General features: G+C 42.5%; 1 protein-coding gene across 3 annotated transcripts in view; it reads right to left on the reverse strand.

Annotated features, from left to right (window-relative positions):
• The window catches only part of SEC14L1 (SEC14 like lipid binding 1), a 45,481-nt gene extending 33,845 nt beyond the window's left edge, over positions 1–11,636 (reverse strand). Inside the window, exons 1-2 of one of the 3 annotated variants that reach the window (XM_067308049.1) lie at positions 11,576–11,636; positions 9,876–9,967 (exon numbers count right to left, since the gene is read on the reverse strand). In XM_067308049.1, coding sequence (XP_067164150.1) covers positions 9,876–9,938 — 63 coding nt within the window. In that variant the 5' untranslated portion in view covers positions 9,939–9,967; positions 11,576–11,636. Of the gene's footprint in view, positions 1–9,875; positions 9,968–10,870; positions 10,957–11,575 lie in introns of those variants that run through there. The other 2 variants (XM_067308050.1, XM_067308051.1) reach the window with 2 other exon arrangements.
• Positions 11,637–16,419: the final 4,783 nt, after the last annotated feature.

The raw sequence follows: 16,419 nt of genomic DNA on the forward strand, positions 1-16,419 counted from the left end.
TGACCATTCACTGATACCAATGCAATGCCATCAAAACGCTGCATGCTGGGCCTGGAGGCCTGCAGACAAATTACTTCTTAAGCTCTTAAGTTAATATAAGGTTTTAAAAATATCTTAAACCAAAAAAACCCCCACCACATCTGTCATATCAGGAGACAGCTCAAAAGGGTTGGGGTGGAAGGGAGGAGAGGTCAGTCTGGAACAAAAGTGGTTCCTCATACAGAACCTTAAACTAGGACTCTTCAGCATGAAAAAGCAGCATTTAATACCCAAGGGAGATATGATAGAGATCTATAAAACAGCAAGCAGCTTGGAGACTGAATGGTGTTTTACTGTTTCTTCCAACAGCAGGAGCAGGCGGTGTGAATTTGAGCTAGAAGAAGCCAGGCTCCAGATAAAGGAGGTACCTCTTGGTACAGTGTGTCATGAAGCACAAACTCCTGCAAGAGGGCAAGCATGACAGAGGTCACTTAGCTCCAGAAAGTAGTTGGGCAAAGGCAAGAAACGCATACAGTGTTGTTATACACAACGGGCACTTCCTGGTACATAAGTATGTCAAGACACGCAACTGTAGATTGAAAGCGTTTTCTGAGGCAGTATTTCCTTGTGTGTCTCATTCTCGACCTCTTCCCTCGAGGCAGGTGCTGCCACTGACCACTGCCACAAGCTAGATAGGCCTTCTGGTGTAATTCGGTACTGCAGTTCTCATTAAGAGAGCATAAAAACCTTCCCCCCACATCCAAATGCATCATTAGAATATCAATAACTAGGTAACACCAATGCTAGATGCATGACTGACATGTTAACATGGTGCCCCTGAATTGGCTTCCCAATAAAATACAGACAAAAAGATACCACCTAGCTTCGAATGATGAGCCAATTAGAAAAAGAACAGCCAAGATTCCTTTGATTCTTTTCAAAAAAGCAGTTAAAACAAAGTTCACAAACCTCAGTTCTCTGTTCTTTACCCTCTGTTAAAATAAGGAAGTGCAAACAAAAGCAAGAATCAATTTAGTCAACACAAACAAATTCAAATGAAATTGCATTAAATTCTGTTCATTACAACATCAATGTCTGCAGTATGCAGACCATGAAACACTTCAATAGAAATAGGTAATTTCATAGAGCCATGAATTCAGTAATGAAGGACTTATCCACAGCCCAATGAATTGCGCAGCAAAAGAGATAGCTCTGCAAATTAAGAAGTACAATTTATAAACTGGATAAAATAGCCAACAAAACGACCTCTAAAAAGGATTCCAGTGACCGATGTTCCCGAACTGGACTTAATGTTTATGACATTCACATTTTGCACTAAACGAAGAAGCACAAGGCACTTAAAAAGGAAGCGTTCTCGTCAGGAAACTAATTGTTCCCCTCCTGTTGCGGCATAAACAAATGGCAACATGACACACCACCATCCTGTGAGAGACCAGCACCACAGAAATACTCATTCTCACAACATGAGACCTATGATTACCGAAGCAATATGACCTGACCAGTACAGCAGCAGCAGGCGAGGCAGAAAGTTACCAGCCACTGAGGCCAAGATGTTAGGCTAATTCCGCAATACGTAGTCTTCAGACTGTTACACAGATTGATCCGCATAGATTCAAAAGAAACATTACACTCAAGCTTTGAGAACACTAATCAATAATGTCAGAATGAAAACAGTGCTGTAATTATCCAAGAGAAGCATCCAAAACCTACACAGCCCTACGGATTTAGGTTTTTAACCATGACAAAGCCTTGAAATGCAAATTTTAGAGAACCCAAACACATATAATTTAGAATTAAAACATTTTAAAGTCAAAACTCATTTTTAATACAAAAGGGTAGATTCTCTTCACTCACTCCCACGATCCCTCTGTTATCACCAGAGGGAGTTAAAGCTGTTAGGTGCCAACAGTCCTGTGATATTTTTATTTTTAAATTTACTGATACATATTCTCTAAACCTAATTATCATAGAAGAAAACCCAAGAGGAATCCAAGACAGAAAGTGTTCAGAAGTTCTGAAGTTTCATACAATGAATACAAAACAAGAAAGCCAAATGGTCTGCTCCCATACTACCCCAAATTGATCATACTTTACCTTTATTTTTGTAAAATAAGGACAGATTCTCCTTTACACCAAATCAGCTCACAGAATCCACAACTCTAAACCATTAAGCTCGATTTGCAAATACTTTGCAGTGCTAAGTAATACCAGGGCTGATGAAGCAAATTTCTCATGGGCCCTCGATTTACCATTACAGCAATGGCGTTCAACATTTTTCAAGTTGCAGATCTCTAACTATCTCCATGTGCAAGCAAGGGTTCCTGCAGTGCAACATGGACCAACTAAGGCCTTGCTGACTTGCTTGCTTGCTTTCTTGTGGCGAGATGCCACCATCTCACTAACACTGCAGAGCAGGGGGATAAGCACCTGCTCCCACAGGGGCACTCATCAGCCTGAAGTGAGCCTGTTGAGGAAATTAAGCCGGCAAAACAATTTATTTTCTTCCTTCTGAGATAACTTTTTGCCAGCCTGTCTCCCTGAACTGGCTCACTGATGAACTTCAGTGCCTTTGCAAGGAAAGCAACAACAGCAAGCTGGTACACCAACTTAGCTAGAACAGCAAACCAAAGATTTGGTTATCTTTCTCCAACCCTTTGAAAAGGCAGCCCACGAACCACATGCTGAAAATCTCTATGGACTGTGCCGAAATCAGTATTACTCGAGAGGAAGAAATGCAGAGAAAAGCCAAGAGCTTGGGAACTAATCTTGAATTTTGATGGCTCATTGCTTGCTTCTACTCTTGGCAGCACGGCCTTACACTGCAGTGGAGGCCATGATGCCAAACAGACTTTCCACCACAGGCTTTCAAGCTGTGTTGCCACTGTATCTTCCACCAGTGTGAATTCTTGGCATGACTCTCACCTCTAAAACACCACTGACTCACTACAACTGAGAAAAGTTGCATGCAGATTAGCTGTGAGAAAGCAGAGATGGATTAAGTTACCTGTAATAGGCCCTACTTAACATTTACCCGAGCTGCCAACCTGACCCTGTCTTAACTATGTCATAAAAAATGAGATAAAAATAGTTAATAATTCAGCTTAACAGCCTAAATTCTTTATTTAGAATATATACACAGTTAATTTTAAACTAGATGAAAAAAATCGGAAGACAAGATCAGCTGGGGAGAAAAGAAAATAGAGCATTTAAGACTAACTTGTAATTAATTTTATCATGTGCTAATTAAGAGATTTAGTTGTAAATTCTCAGAAGATTCAGTCTATATTCAGAGTGCAGTAGTTACAGGAACACATCACCCCCCTCCTTCCAGAAATGTGGTGAGTTCAAACCGAGTGCAAAGCAAAACCCCGAATCCTGCTTATGAAACCACAGTCAGCACCCTGCAATTCTGAGTTCCAAAACCTGGATTCCGATTAAAGGGTGCTTTACGGAAAGTCCTCAGGGGTTGCCTCCAATCCCTCAGGGTCTCCTTCTAGTCCCTCTTCCACTATGTGCTCATTTCCTAAGAGAGCATCAGCTAAAATATTCTGCTGTAGCAGCTCCTTTAGTTCACAGCAGTAAGATCTCCACAGAAATGGGAAGTGCAAATTACTCAAGCTGGAGGTACAGATAACTGGCCATACCATGAGGAAGTATCTCATTCTATATCTACAGTCGATGCCTGGGACCTCTAAATAACCCCCGGCTGTGCGTATGTTTTTGTTTAAAAACACTAACAAAAAAAATCCAATCTTTTCCCACAAGTTTTTAAAGCCTCTTAGATGTGTTTCATAATGGCTAACCACATATTAAAGTACAAGTATGAAATTATACCTTTCCAGATCACAACTGTAGTATCACAGGTGTTTAGGACTGCAGAATGTGTTAACCGCTTCCTTTCTGCCTGTTTCCCATCCGTGTAACTTTGGGATTTTTAACTCAAAGACAACGCCACTTGGCTTGATCAACAGATCCTACAGCAGCCCTTTACCCCAGCCTCATAGCTAACACACCTGCAAAGGGTGAAATACTTGGAGTACTTTCAGAACAACGCAACAGGAAGACTTTTGACACCTATTTTTCTTCTACTGACACCTTTAAAAGCTAAAAGAACACTGTCAACTCTGAAGGTGTAAAAGACTTGTTCACCAAATGCTTTTAGTCAGTTCTTTTTTTTAAACAAGGGAACTGCAGCTGTCAGCTACAGTCAGGTCATGTGTTTGCCCACAAAAACAGGAAACAGCTAGCCATGGAAATATCTAAGCACACCATGAAATAACACGTAAATTGCACCGTAAGCTGGCTGCTAAATCAATATTTTCCCCAGCGCTTACCTAAGTCATGTTTCTTCACTACTGCTCACTCAAAACCAGCGGCTAAAAATTCATTTGTTCTTACAATGCATCGCAACACAAGAGACCATCAACAGTAACATAAAACAGCAGTTAAACTACAGGCACTTTACTCCAAAATATGAAAATCCATATGCAGAACCGTTTCACAGCAGGTCTATCAAAGCATTCCCAACAGCAAGCAAGTCTGAACTTTCAGCAAAGAAAGGCAGCAAAGCAGATGAGGGTTTGGGAGTCAAACAAAGGGAAAAGAGAACAGTGCAGTAGATTCAGGAGTGGACACTAAGTTTGCTCCCTCCCCCTGCCCTCAGTTTTGCAAGCAACTAAAAAAATTCTTAAGAAGGTACACTTCATTAAGGGAATAAATTACTTCTCTGTACTTTTAGTCTACTTCGTGCTTTCAAAAGCACTTTGAGAATGGCTGGCTTCCCAGCTTCCTTTCGCTGACCGGCTTGTCAGCCCCTTTTCACATGATAAATGGAATGCATTTTTTCCAAGAAAAAGAAAATGAGACTAAGAGGAAGAAAACCATCACGGATTTATGAGCAGGTGTGGCACTTAAATAAATACATAGTTGATTTTTTTTTAAATGGCATTTTTAAAATAATACCCTTTAAAATGAAAAGATGATATACAGCCTGATCAAGAAACTCATTACAATCCAGATCAAGGGATTATACTTTGATTAGTCAATCTGAAGGCAGGTAGGTTTTCCTAATCTACTCTATCACTGAAGAGTATTTATGCCATCTACAACCTTATTACTTCCCTGTAATTTGGAGATAGTTACATTCATACAGATTTATCTAAAATACGTATTTCTTCAGATCCATAAAACCAAAGAAAGGCAGCCAGTTAGCCTGTTTTCCATGAGTAGTATCTTTTCTTCCAAAAAGATGCTATACATTATATTTAACTCATTAAGAAACAGACTTGTGTTTTAGGTACTTTAGATATTCTATAACAAAGGAAAAGCCTGATTTTTTTTTTTTTAATTATTTTGATGAGAATACATAGTTTGGAGGGAAAAAGATTGCAGCCCCAAGGCAGTGCAAGACTAATTGCTGTTTTTTATTTTAAAATAAAAAAAACAAAGATATTTCTACAACTACAAAGGTCCTGACATTGATCGCTAGTTTACCTACAGATTCCTCTATCGTTTAGCTCCAGTGCAAGCTGACAAATGCCCGGCACTTCAAGAAAGTGGAAACATTCTTTCAGGTATTCAAAAAACAGTAGAACACCTTTCAACATCTGTCTCCTGTCAAAGGCACCTTTGAAAATTATTAGTTTTCATGAAGCTACAAACTCTTAAAAATATATAATTAATTTGACTAAAATTAACAGGATAAGTTTAGAGCATGCTTACCATGTTCAGTCACATTACTAGTCACAATTACTTCTGAAATTAAGTGATTTGCCGCTTTAAGTAAGACCTATTTTCTAAACAGGCTGGAAGAGCAATACGTTTTCCTCAGAGTTTCTGGAAACTTGAAGAAAACCTCTGGTCCCAGGACAAACAATGTGGTTTTCTCAAAAATCCCATTTATTTTCCATTTCTATAAATGTCACCCTTGGAATGCCATAATAGCTCATTATTCAATTTTACTTTGGAAATTAAACTCAAGAGGAATTGTCTAATGCATGTCAGACTGAAAATATGAGCTGTGAAACTCCAAAGTTCATTCCAGCATCATGTGTGTTAAGGTTTCCAACTTCACAACTGTCTTTTAATATTAAGAACTATGCATCCAGCAAGGTTCCTACATTACTTTAAAAGTAAACTTCTTTAAGCTAGTGTTAAAAACAATTTATAACCTTTGTAAGTATAAAAAGCAGTTTCTCAGTTCTTCCCAAATATATTTAGCCTTGGTAACTTACCAAGAAGAGTCTAAGTAAACAGTCATTTTCCACATTTCTGCTACTGCTAGCATTAGGTAAACTTCAACACGAACAGGAGGAGAAACTAGGTGAGATTTTATTCGGTCTGATGAACAGCTGTACAGTTTACATATATAATAAATATTATATATATATAAAAACCATACATCTATATATACACCAGCTAATATACAGTTATATAGAGAGACATATCTATACACACACAAACACAGTTTTCAAGAAGTTGATTATGACAGATACACAACAGAGCAGTCAGAAGTCATCATGTCAGATTCAGCAACCATTTGGTGAAATCCTGTTGCCTGCTTTAGTCCTGTCAGACTAAAATGCGATAACTTTTAGAGTCTGATTCTAGAACCTCTTCAAGCTCAGGAGATAGTGAGAACTGGGCGCAAATCTTTTCATAAAATCGCTTTCAAAGCAACTTAGATATTATCTAAAACCACACAATTTGCCATTAAAAATAAGTCTTCAAGGGAAGTAGCTTATACTAGATTTGATGTAGCTTCTCTTTAATGTTAAATGAAGGCAAGAAACATGCAGCAATGGATCTCCCAACTTGCTTCCTACACAAGTACTTCACCAGCTCTTTTGCAGACATGAAAAATGAGGGATCTGCCTTTAAGCATACAGTCACAAAGATGCATTAGGGTTTCAGTGGAAGGGCATGAGAAACTTATTCTCAATACCAATTCCAATTAGAAGGAAAAAAAGGTTTCACTGCATTTATTTGAAAAGTTTTTATGTTATAGTTGTCTACAAAAATACTTGTCTTGCCAATCTTTGTTTAGATCAAAATGAAGTTAAATCTACTTTCTTTGTCTTAATAGAGCCACATTCATTCTTCAGTAGAGAGAAGTTCTCTCAAAACACACTACAGCAGCATGAATGGGATGCCGACTGTAGTTTGTTCTCCCTCAAGCACCTCTTTGAAACCCAGGAAGGGAAAAGCAGGCAAATAAGCAGTTTGTAGTCTAAGCAACCCTTCCTGCAAAAGGCGTTCATTCAGTTGCCTACAGAAGAAAAGAGGAATTGTAAACTGGTTTATTTTTCTGAAAGCTTAGTATTAGTTTGACATGATCAGTTCCAAAACCCAGGAGTGACTCGAGCCTTCACATATCATCCTAGGAAATCTTTAAGATCCAAAGGGGCTTCACTGACTTTAGTGATCTTCATCACCAACAAAAATTCTTTACTGAATGAATTGCTTGTTCAGTTTCATGGAACTCTCAGAGAAGGGAGAAGGAATTTACAAAGAAAATTTTTAAAACTACTCAGCCCTTTGAGACCAAAACGAGATCCTCTGCAACAAGAGCCAAGCCAGAAACAGGGATCTTTGTTAGACACCTTAGCATAGAGAACACTGCTGCCTATTGACCAAAAGTTACTTGTAGAGGCTTTTCACTGACAGCTGAGTTTTTGTGGTGCAGGTTTAAGACTCTTTTTGAGGACACATTTTCCTCAAAGGCTGGGGAAGGGTAACAGAGGGGGACAGGAAAAACAAACATAAAAACCATACTGTTAAAGTCATATTTGCTGAGTGCCTTAAGTTCAGGCTTGGTACATACGCAACTTATACCCTTCCTCATTTCAGAAGAGCTACTAAAATATTTAAAATAACACTACAACACTTTGTTCTCGAGAATATGCAACATAATACTTCCACTTTAGCAAGCACCTAAGTTGATATGAACATCTCTGCCAGCAACATTTGACCATTTACACACTCAGTATTTAACCAAGTGAAAACAGCAACAGAAAATATCAAACTCCTGTACCGCTCATATTCTTTAAAGAATTTGGCTCAGGAAGACACTCTTCTGCTTATTTCAGAAAATGCGTGAACAGTGTTGGTAGAATATCACCAGTAATTTTATACTTCTTAAAACCCAATAACATATCAGAAGTGACATGACAGGATAAGGATGTTTATCCAGTCATCGCATTCTGAACAAGTTCTAGTGAGAACTCACCACCCTAACATAGATGAAATCAATGTATTATCACTAATCTAAACCTCTAATCTCAGAAAGTATCATGTTCAGCTGTTTCTTTTTATAAACATTCTTATCCTCTTAGTTCACAGTTGTGATTTTTCATCTGTTGTTTTTCTCCTAGGTACATATATAGGACAGACTCTTTCTTTTCAAAAGGCAAAAAAGCTTTCATGGCAGAGAAAACTCAATATTTGTTAAACATCATTCTTGAAATGTAGTTATTCCCAAGATACAGAACAGTTTGAGAACCCAAAGTTTATATTAATAAAGTCAGAAGTGTTTCTAATTATAGTCAATAAAGCATGTGAAAAATCCTGCCATCATCATTTTGAATCAGAATATTCTTGAAAAATACCTTAAAAGAATTATTTTTGCCAGTCTAACAGAAGGTAAAGATTCCTCAATTCAGAAAACAAGAGAATTTTGTCCGAGAAATTAATTTTTGTTCACGGGTCTAAGAACAAGAACCAGTATGCTTTCCTGAAGGTAAACAGTTAAATACACAACTGAATTTAAAAACATCTGAAAACCTAGCTGTAATAATGTAGTAAGGTAGTAAAAGACCTTCAAATTATCACAGCCAAATTCTTCACCACTCATGAGAATAACCACTCTTTGCCTTTAAGTGTTTGCAAGAGCAAGACCTCCATGTGTAACACTGGAAGCAGTTTCAGGAATACAATACAAAGAAAATGAAGTATTCCATGCAGAGTGATTTAATCCTTATTTGCTCTGTGACAGCAAAGGATTGCTTCTGTAAGGAACTCTACACTTCAAGCCATGTGATCTATCTAAATATTTATACTATGAACACAATCAAAACTCTTCTCTGAAGCCATTAAACATAATACTTTCAGCAAATGAAACACCAAATGATTATTATTTATATTTTAACTGTTCCTCACCAGGAATAACCTGGCCTGACCATTCCTCCTAACTCGAGAGACATACAGCTGTGGTTTTGGCTAAATAGACTTAAAAATGTCAAAGACCTACTTCCTTTCTGTTTTCTTAAAAGAGAGAGAGAGAAAAGAGAAAAGAGGGAATCTAATTAGGATTTTCATTCTTTTTTGGTTACCATTTGTAACATCAGCACACAAATTATCAACCATACACCCAAGAGGATTTTTCTCTGGCCTCCCTGGCAATCTTTCCCTCCCCCTCCTCCCCGCAAAATATTGCTGCTGCTCTGAATGCTTTCTCCTCTCTCATTTAGGCTTCTTACCCTTGCTTTTGTGGCTTTCTCTCCCTCTTTGCTGTCTATTCCTGCAAACTCTATACTGGTGAGGACACAGCCACAACAATCTCTTAACAAACTTGACAATTTCTCCCGGGCCAGAATGGACTGCTCCCAATAATCAACACAAAAGTACACTTCAAGCCCACTGTTGCTCCAACTTTAAAACAGATCTGTCCATGAACTGTATCTAGACATTGGGGGCAGTGAAGAGAACATACTATGTAAAAAATCCTCTAGGGAAAGAGGAGACTGTCAAAACATGTACCTCATATTTTGTATATCTTCTCAGATTTACATGTTCTACAGCACCTGTCAAATGGGGCTAAGTACTTAGCAATACAAGGAACCATCAAGAAAAAGACTATAGCAAAAATTAATACTTACAGCCATAATTAACTCAAAAGGGTGTTTATACACCCGCACAGGGGATTGATACTTCTGCACCATAGCTGCAGTTAAGTGCGATCAACTCAGATCTGAAAAAGAAAGGTTTAAAATCATCTGTCAAATGCAAGAAGCCAGTTTTCATCTTATGTTACAGACAATTATTCCGTGTATGTTACTATGTTAGCAACTCTATAGGAAAATCTCCACAATTCCTTGGAAACTTTTCTTGGAAGAAGCAGTGGAGGTTAATTAGGCTGAGTTTTTCATTCCACTATAGCGCCTGAACAACTCTCTGTACATTTTTGTCAGAGATGACTTCTTATAATTTCTTCCAAAAACAGACACAAAATGAGCACGTTTTCAGTCCACATTTAGCAACACAGCTTTAACACACTTCACAATCATCCACCCAGGTGAGGAGACTTCCTGTACTGCTGCTAGGCATCAAACATTGGCACATACCAGCTAAAGGCAAAACAGCACTGCCCAGGTTACCAACACAATTTGTTTAAGGAAGAAGAAAAAAAGGGGGGGGGATCCAAATTTGCGGAGGATTTCTCCAGCCAGGAAAGGGAGATAAAAAAAATCCCCAAGTGTTAAACACTCTTGTTTTCAGAAAGAAAAAAAAAAAAAGCATCATTACACATAGTGTTCTTTCATCATTTCCAAATTTTTAAAAATATGACTTTTGAGAGAGAAACTTTATACCGTCCTGAGGAGGAAGTGAATTGCAGTGAAGTTATACACATTCCAACATACAGCCCCAAAAAACTCGCTAGAAAAACGAACAGCAGCTACCCCAAGAGCATTTTATCTGCCTCCCCCAGCAGAGTTTGATCCAAACTCTCTCAAACGCGAATTAAGTTCACTGAAAGAGACTGGCGCTAGCACTCGCAGGTGAAAACACTGGCCGCTAGCCAGAGCCATCTGAGAGAGGAAAGGGCTTTGTTAAGAGAAGTTAATTTTACTTTTATTCCTTACTGTGCTCTTACACTAGCTACACGGCTTCTGGAAAGTCTTGCCGGCTCCAGCTAAGGAGCGCAGCGGACGGACATCGCAGTCGCTTCGAAATGCGAGAGTCTTAAGAAACTTCACCTAACGTGTTAGTCAGGAGAGGAATTCACCCGTGACCACTCTGCATTTCAGAAGAAAAACCCTGAATCAGCAACAAAGCGGCACACGATTTCTAACCCTCGAACAACAGAAAAAGAAAAGTTACACAACAAAGAAACCCAGCGCTTCCCCCCGCTGCCTGCCCCAAGCGACACCTTCGCCGGCCCGGCTGCCGCTGCCGCCTCCAAGGCAGCCCCAAACGCCGAGCCGGGGGCGGCGGGTGCCGCCGGACACCTGTTCGGAGCCGGAGCCCCCGCCGCTCGCACGCGCTCCGGCGGCTGCCGGCTGCCCCGACAGCATCGCCCCGGGCGCGGCGGGGCGCAGCCCTCCCGGGCCGCCGGCCGCCACCACCGCCGCGAGAGCCCGAAGCGCCGCGGCGGCGCGGGGACCCCGGAGGGCGGGCGGCCGTTAACCGCCGGGGGAAGGCGCCCCCCGGGCGGCTGCTGCCGCCTCCGCCGGCCCTGAGGCGGAAGGGGGGGCGAGAAACCGCGCACCCGGCGCGGTCCGAGGCAGCGGCCGGCCGCCGCGGGGGAGCGGGGAAGGGGGAGCGGGGAAGGGGGCGCGGGCAGCGCGGCGCCTCTTACCGCCTCCCGTCAGCGCGGCCGCCTGAGCTCTGGCCTCATGTCGGCGCGGGGCCGCGCGCCGGTTCCGGCGGGGGGAGGGGCGCCGCCGCCGCCTGTTGTTACTAGTGACAGGGCGGGGGCGGGGCCTGGCCGCCCGCCAGGCGCTGCGCATGCGCAGCCGCCGAGCGGCGAGGAGGCGGCGCTGCACCTTCTGCCCGCTCCGCCGGCGCGCCTGCGCGCTGCCGCCCGCCGGCTCCGCGTGGCGGCGCGGCGGGGGAAGGGGGGGCGGGCGCATGCGCAGTGCGGGGCTGGGCTCGCGGGCGCGGGCGGCGCGAGGGGAGCGCGAAAGCCGCCCCCGAAGCGTCGCGGGGGGACGTGGCGCCTCTCAGCGGCCCTCGCCGCCCTCAGCCGTGCCCCTGAGCCCCGCTCCGGGCTGCCATCCTTCCCCGCTCTCCTCAGGCCGCGGAGAGGAGGCCGAGCCGGGCAGGCGGCGCCCCTCGCGCGAGGGCCGCGGCCTCGCAGCGAGCGGCCGTTAAAACGTGGCGGGAGGGGCCGGGGCGGCGATGCTGGATTTAAGGCATCGTCGTTCGCCGCCGAACCCGCTGGAGCGGTGTGAGAGCCCAGAGGAGCCGCTCGGGCGGCATCATCTCGCGGACATCACGCCAGGCGTGCGGGAGAAACTGCCCCCGGAGACATTGCCGGGACTTGGCGCTTCTCCCTGGAAGGGGAGCAGGGCCAAAGCGGTCCTTCCGGGGTCGCAGATGGTGTCTGTCGAGGTGAAGCGCTATATTAGCAGTGACCAGCAGCCCCACGGAGGCTAATCCCACGGGGATGTCGCAGGCTTGCAGGGAGCTCCTCCGCCTCCACCTCGCTGCCCGCTCCGGCCATGATGTTTGCCAGCGCCGTGGGAGCACGGTGCCAGGCCTGGGGACTGCCCCGGTCGGCGCTTGAGCATTTTGTTCTGCCTCCTTCTTCTCTGTCTCTGTCTTTCTTCAGCCAGTGATCACCCAGGCTGGGATGTTTTGCAGTTTTGGATATCTGAAAGACATCTGTCTTACCGTGTCTAGCCTGGTAATACTATGATGTACCAAAAGCAAAACATACAACTGTGTTTTTTATAGTACCAGTGTATCACAAACTGCCTCAAAATAAGGACTTGAAAACTGGAGGCCCGTCCATCTGTTTCCTTCAGTGACTTTTTTTTTTTCCTTCTTTTTTTCCCACCTTGAGCATGTTTCATTACTGGATTACTCCCTCGGAAAATAAATCTCTTCATTAAAATTGAGAGTCATCATACTGTCCCTTTGGTACAATTCTTTCTCTAGGAAGGTTGAACTTGTGGTTACTATTAATTAGTGATTCAGCTACAGCTCTTTGTTACACAAACCGTGTGTCTTTTAAAGTTAGCCAAGAATAGCCTCCTGTCTGATCTGAAACTAGCTGTTACAAGAAGTTGTTTAATGTGTTGAGAAACTGTTTCTCTAAATCTTGTTTCTGCTGTGCCATTTGGCCAGCTGTGTTCACGTAGCTGAACTTGACTAGTTAATCTAGTAACTTTGTAATTAGATTTCATTATCTGATTGATATTCCCTGCCATTACGCCTGCAACATTCTTTTCCTGCTCTGAAAGCCCGAGATATAATCCTGCTAGTGTAGCAGGCTGAGGAATTTACGCCCACTCAGATTCTCCTTTCTTCATAACATTTCACTTTTTAGATTCTGGTCAATCTTTAAATTCTTACAAAGTGCCATTATTCTCTATTTTACCAAATGGCCATGTAACCAGAAAAGCTTCATTAAGACTTTTTAAGGGATTTGAACTTTATTGACAAAGTAAATGAATTAATGTGTAATTCAAAGGTTGAATTGTGGCAAATGTCTGTCCTGTCTTGTACAGAACCAATAATCTTAACAAGAGAGACACAGCCAAGGAAATGAGTGTGTTTTAAAATACTTCTATTATTGTTTATATTCCCATTGAATCTTTTCTTATGAAAGCCCCAGCAATGAATTGTTAGAAGGAATATAAATGAATAAATGGGTGGGTGAAATGTTTAAGGAATGCCGTGAGACATGCTACGGATTGAAGCCCAGAGGACAGAGGCTGAAAGTACAAACCAGTCCATATTTTCAGAAGATAAGGAATGCAGCTTGCTAGATGGGAAGGGAAGTTGAGGCCTATAGAGGTTAGCTAAGGTCAGTCGCTCCCCACCATGTGAACGTTTCCTAGACTGCGTTCCCTCATGTTGTGAATTCTGATTGCACAGCTCAAAGCTCGGTTATTTATTCTGTTTCAGGCAATACTCTCACGGAAATTAATGAGAACTGTTGGTACTCAATCCCTTATTAATACTGATAGCTAACTTAAAGTGCAATTGACTGGGAGCAGCGTGGGGCTGATGTTCTGGGCATGCATACAAGATCCACAATGCCTCCAGGCATTGCTGTGATGCAGTGTAAGCCCGTGGAATTTCAGCAGGCAGAAACTTGCTCTGTTTTCTTTTGTTTGCATCTCGGAGAGTCTGAATAAGAGTGAAGTGGTCCTTGCTTCTTATTGTCCAGCAGGTCTCATCTTCGCAGCTTTTGTGCTTAAGAGAGGAGGAGATTGGTAGGAGTATTCGACAAGACAGGACATGCATTCGTTCAAGTTCTTGCTGCTAAGCACCAAGTGCATTAAAAGTATGTGAAACGAAGGACCAGATTTTGAGTTCAGATATACTGAAGTTCTTCGAGGGTAATCCCCTAGAAACCCGTTCCATCTGAGTCACTGGAGTTTTTTATGTACCACTTGCTCACCTGAAATAAATGCCTAGTTTCTAAGCCTTTAAAAAACACAAAAAAGGTCCCAAGTGACAATGGTTTCAAAAAAAATAAGCATGATGACTGACAAACAGTTAATAGGACAGAAGCGTGCCCTGGGGACATACAATTCTAATTTGCACGCAGTTCATACTAAACACATTGTAGATACTAAATGAGGTGTCACGATTTTTGCCTTCCTTTGTCAGTCTGAGGAGCCAGCATCTGGTGCGGCTGCATACTAGGTAGCCTGAATTACTTCACTCCTTTGCTCTTAGAAAAATAGTAATTGTGACGTCCAAGTTAGGTACTTCAGGGACGTGTCTGAATATGCTGGTCTATAACAACTGCATGTATTTTTGAAAGCTCCTTGTAAAACACATACTGCAGAAGTGATGCACGGGAGGAGAAGTACTTCCATGTATTTGTGGAGATCTTAAAGCACTCTGTAATGGCAGGGAAGATATTAATAATCCCAATACGCAGATATAAACATTGAGGCTCAGAAAATGCTATACAAGAAGTCACTCAGTAAGTCAGTATTAGAGAAGAGACTAGAGCTCTTGACTTCCAGGGTGATCACCTCCTTGTTTCCAAATGCTGCTGCCTTTTGGCTTTACAGTAGTTTTCCACCACTGTTACAAGATTGGAAACTGGGGAAAACGTGTCCAGACCTGCCTGCATTCAGGGAGATGAGGTTAATGTATGAAAGCTAAAGGGCATTAAACTCTCAAGTAGAGATTTTCATTCAGGAGTAAACTGGCCTTAGTGCAGTATCAATGAAGATGTATTAACTTTATACTGTTATTTGAGTTATCTGAACTTTCCCATGTGTCACTGTGTAGAAAATCCTTAAATGAACTTGTACCCTGGAACCTTTTGTGTTTTGATGTCACAAATAGTCAGAAACATGGTTTTTTCCTGTGTTCTCAAGTGACCGATAGGAAAATTGAATCAGAGGCTGGGAGATGGCCAGAGACACTCAGCTGCCAGCGCTCAGACTCCAGCAGCTGACATCAGAGCACAGATGCCAATGACATGTTCAGAGTTATGCAGATGAGCATTAGCAAATAGGACTAACTTCTGATTCATCAAATACATGAATCGGGATCAGCATGTGACCATGGAAAGCATCCCAAGCCTTATCCACATCCTCTCGTTGCAAAGCCCATAACCATTTGTACGATGCTTCCTACATGGAATTCAGTGTCACCGCTCGTAAGCAATGCAGTGTTAATGCAGCAGCGAGCAGGTGGGAAGGGGGGGAGGGGGGGCCAGTACATAAATAATTAAAGCGTGATGAGAACTAGCGTGGTGTATATCCTGCATGAAGCATCAAACCCGACACTTACTCCAGTCCCATGTTGGCTAGTCCTAACACCCAGAAGGTTGACAGTGCAGACGTCAGAAGGGGGGAAAATTTGGAAACATTTGGGGCACCCACAACATGATTTTATCCCTATATTTATAGGAGATGGCACAGGGGGAGCCAAACTGTGAAAGGAAAGGTTTCAAAGGGAATATATAGAGAGGAAAAAATGCTTGGATGATAACTTGGTTGAGGTGCTTCGTTGCTGGCAGAAGATGCTGTGCTCGTAATACAGGAAGCTAGAGCTGCAAGCAAGCATGGGTCTGCTGAACTTTTGGCAATGCCCAGGGCTGTGAGATGCCTAACTTTACCAAGTGCCTTTGGTGATACTGCTTGCACCCAACTGCCACTGTCTGGAAGCTTTCTGGTGAAAGCTTCCTAATGGTGAAAATGCAGTTACCGGTTGCCTCTTTAAAATGGTGACTCAAAGGACTGCCTGGGTCTGATCAGTTAGTCAATGGCACTTTTCCATCCTGTGAAAAATACGGATCTCAGCCAAGAGGGATAGCATATGCAAGGATGAGTAAATTTCCTGTAAAAATAAATACAAAGGCTGTTTAATATCCCTCTTTCTAATGAGTCTGACAGTATAAATACTCCCATCTACTTCAATAAGCGTTGAATCAAGATGTTTGGTTGTTAACGAGGTCTAGCCTTTATCCTTGTTTGCCTGTAAAATGTTGTGCTTTTTTTTTTT

This window comes from Apteryx mantelli, chromosome 19, assembly GCF_036417845.1.
Source record: "Apteryx mantelli isolate bAptMan1 chromosome 19, bAptMan1.hap1, whole genome shotgun sequence".
NCBI classification, from domain to species: Eukaryota; Metazoa; Chordata; class Aves; order Apterygiformes; family Apterygidae; genus Apteryx; species Apteryx mantelli.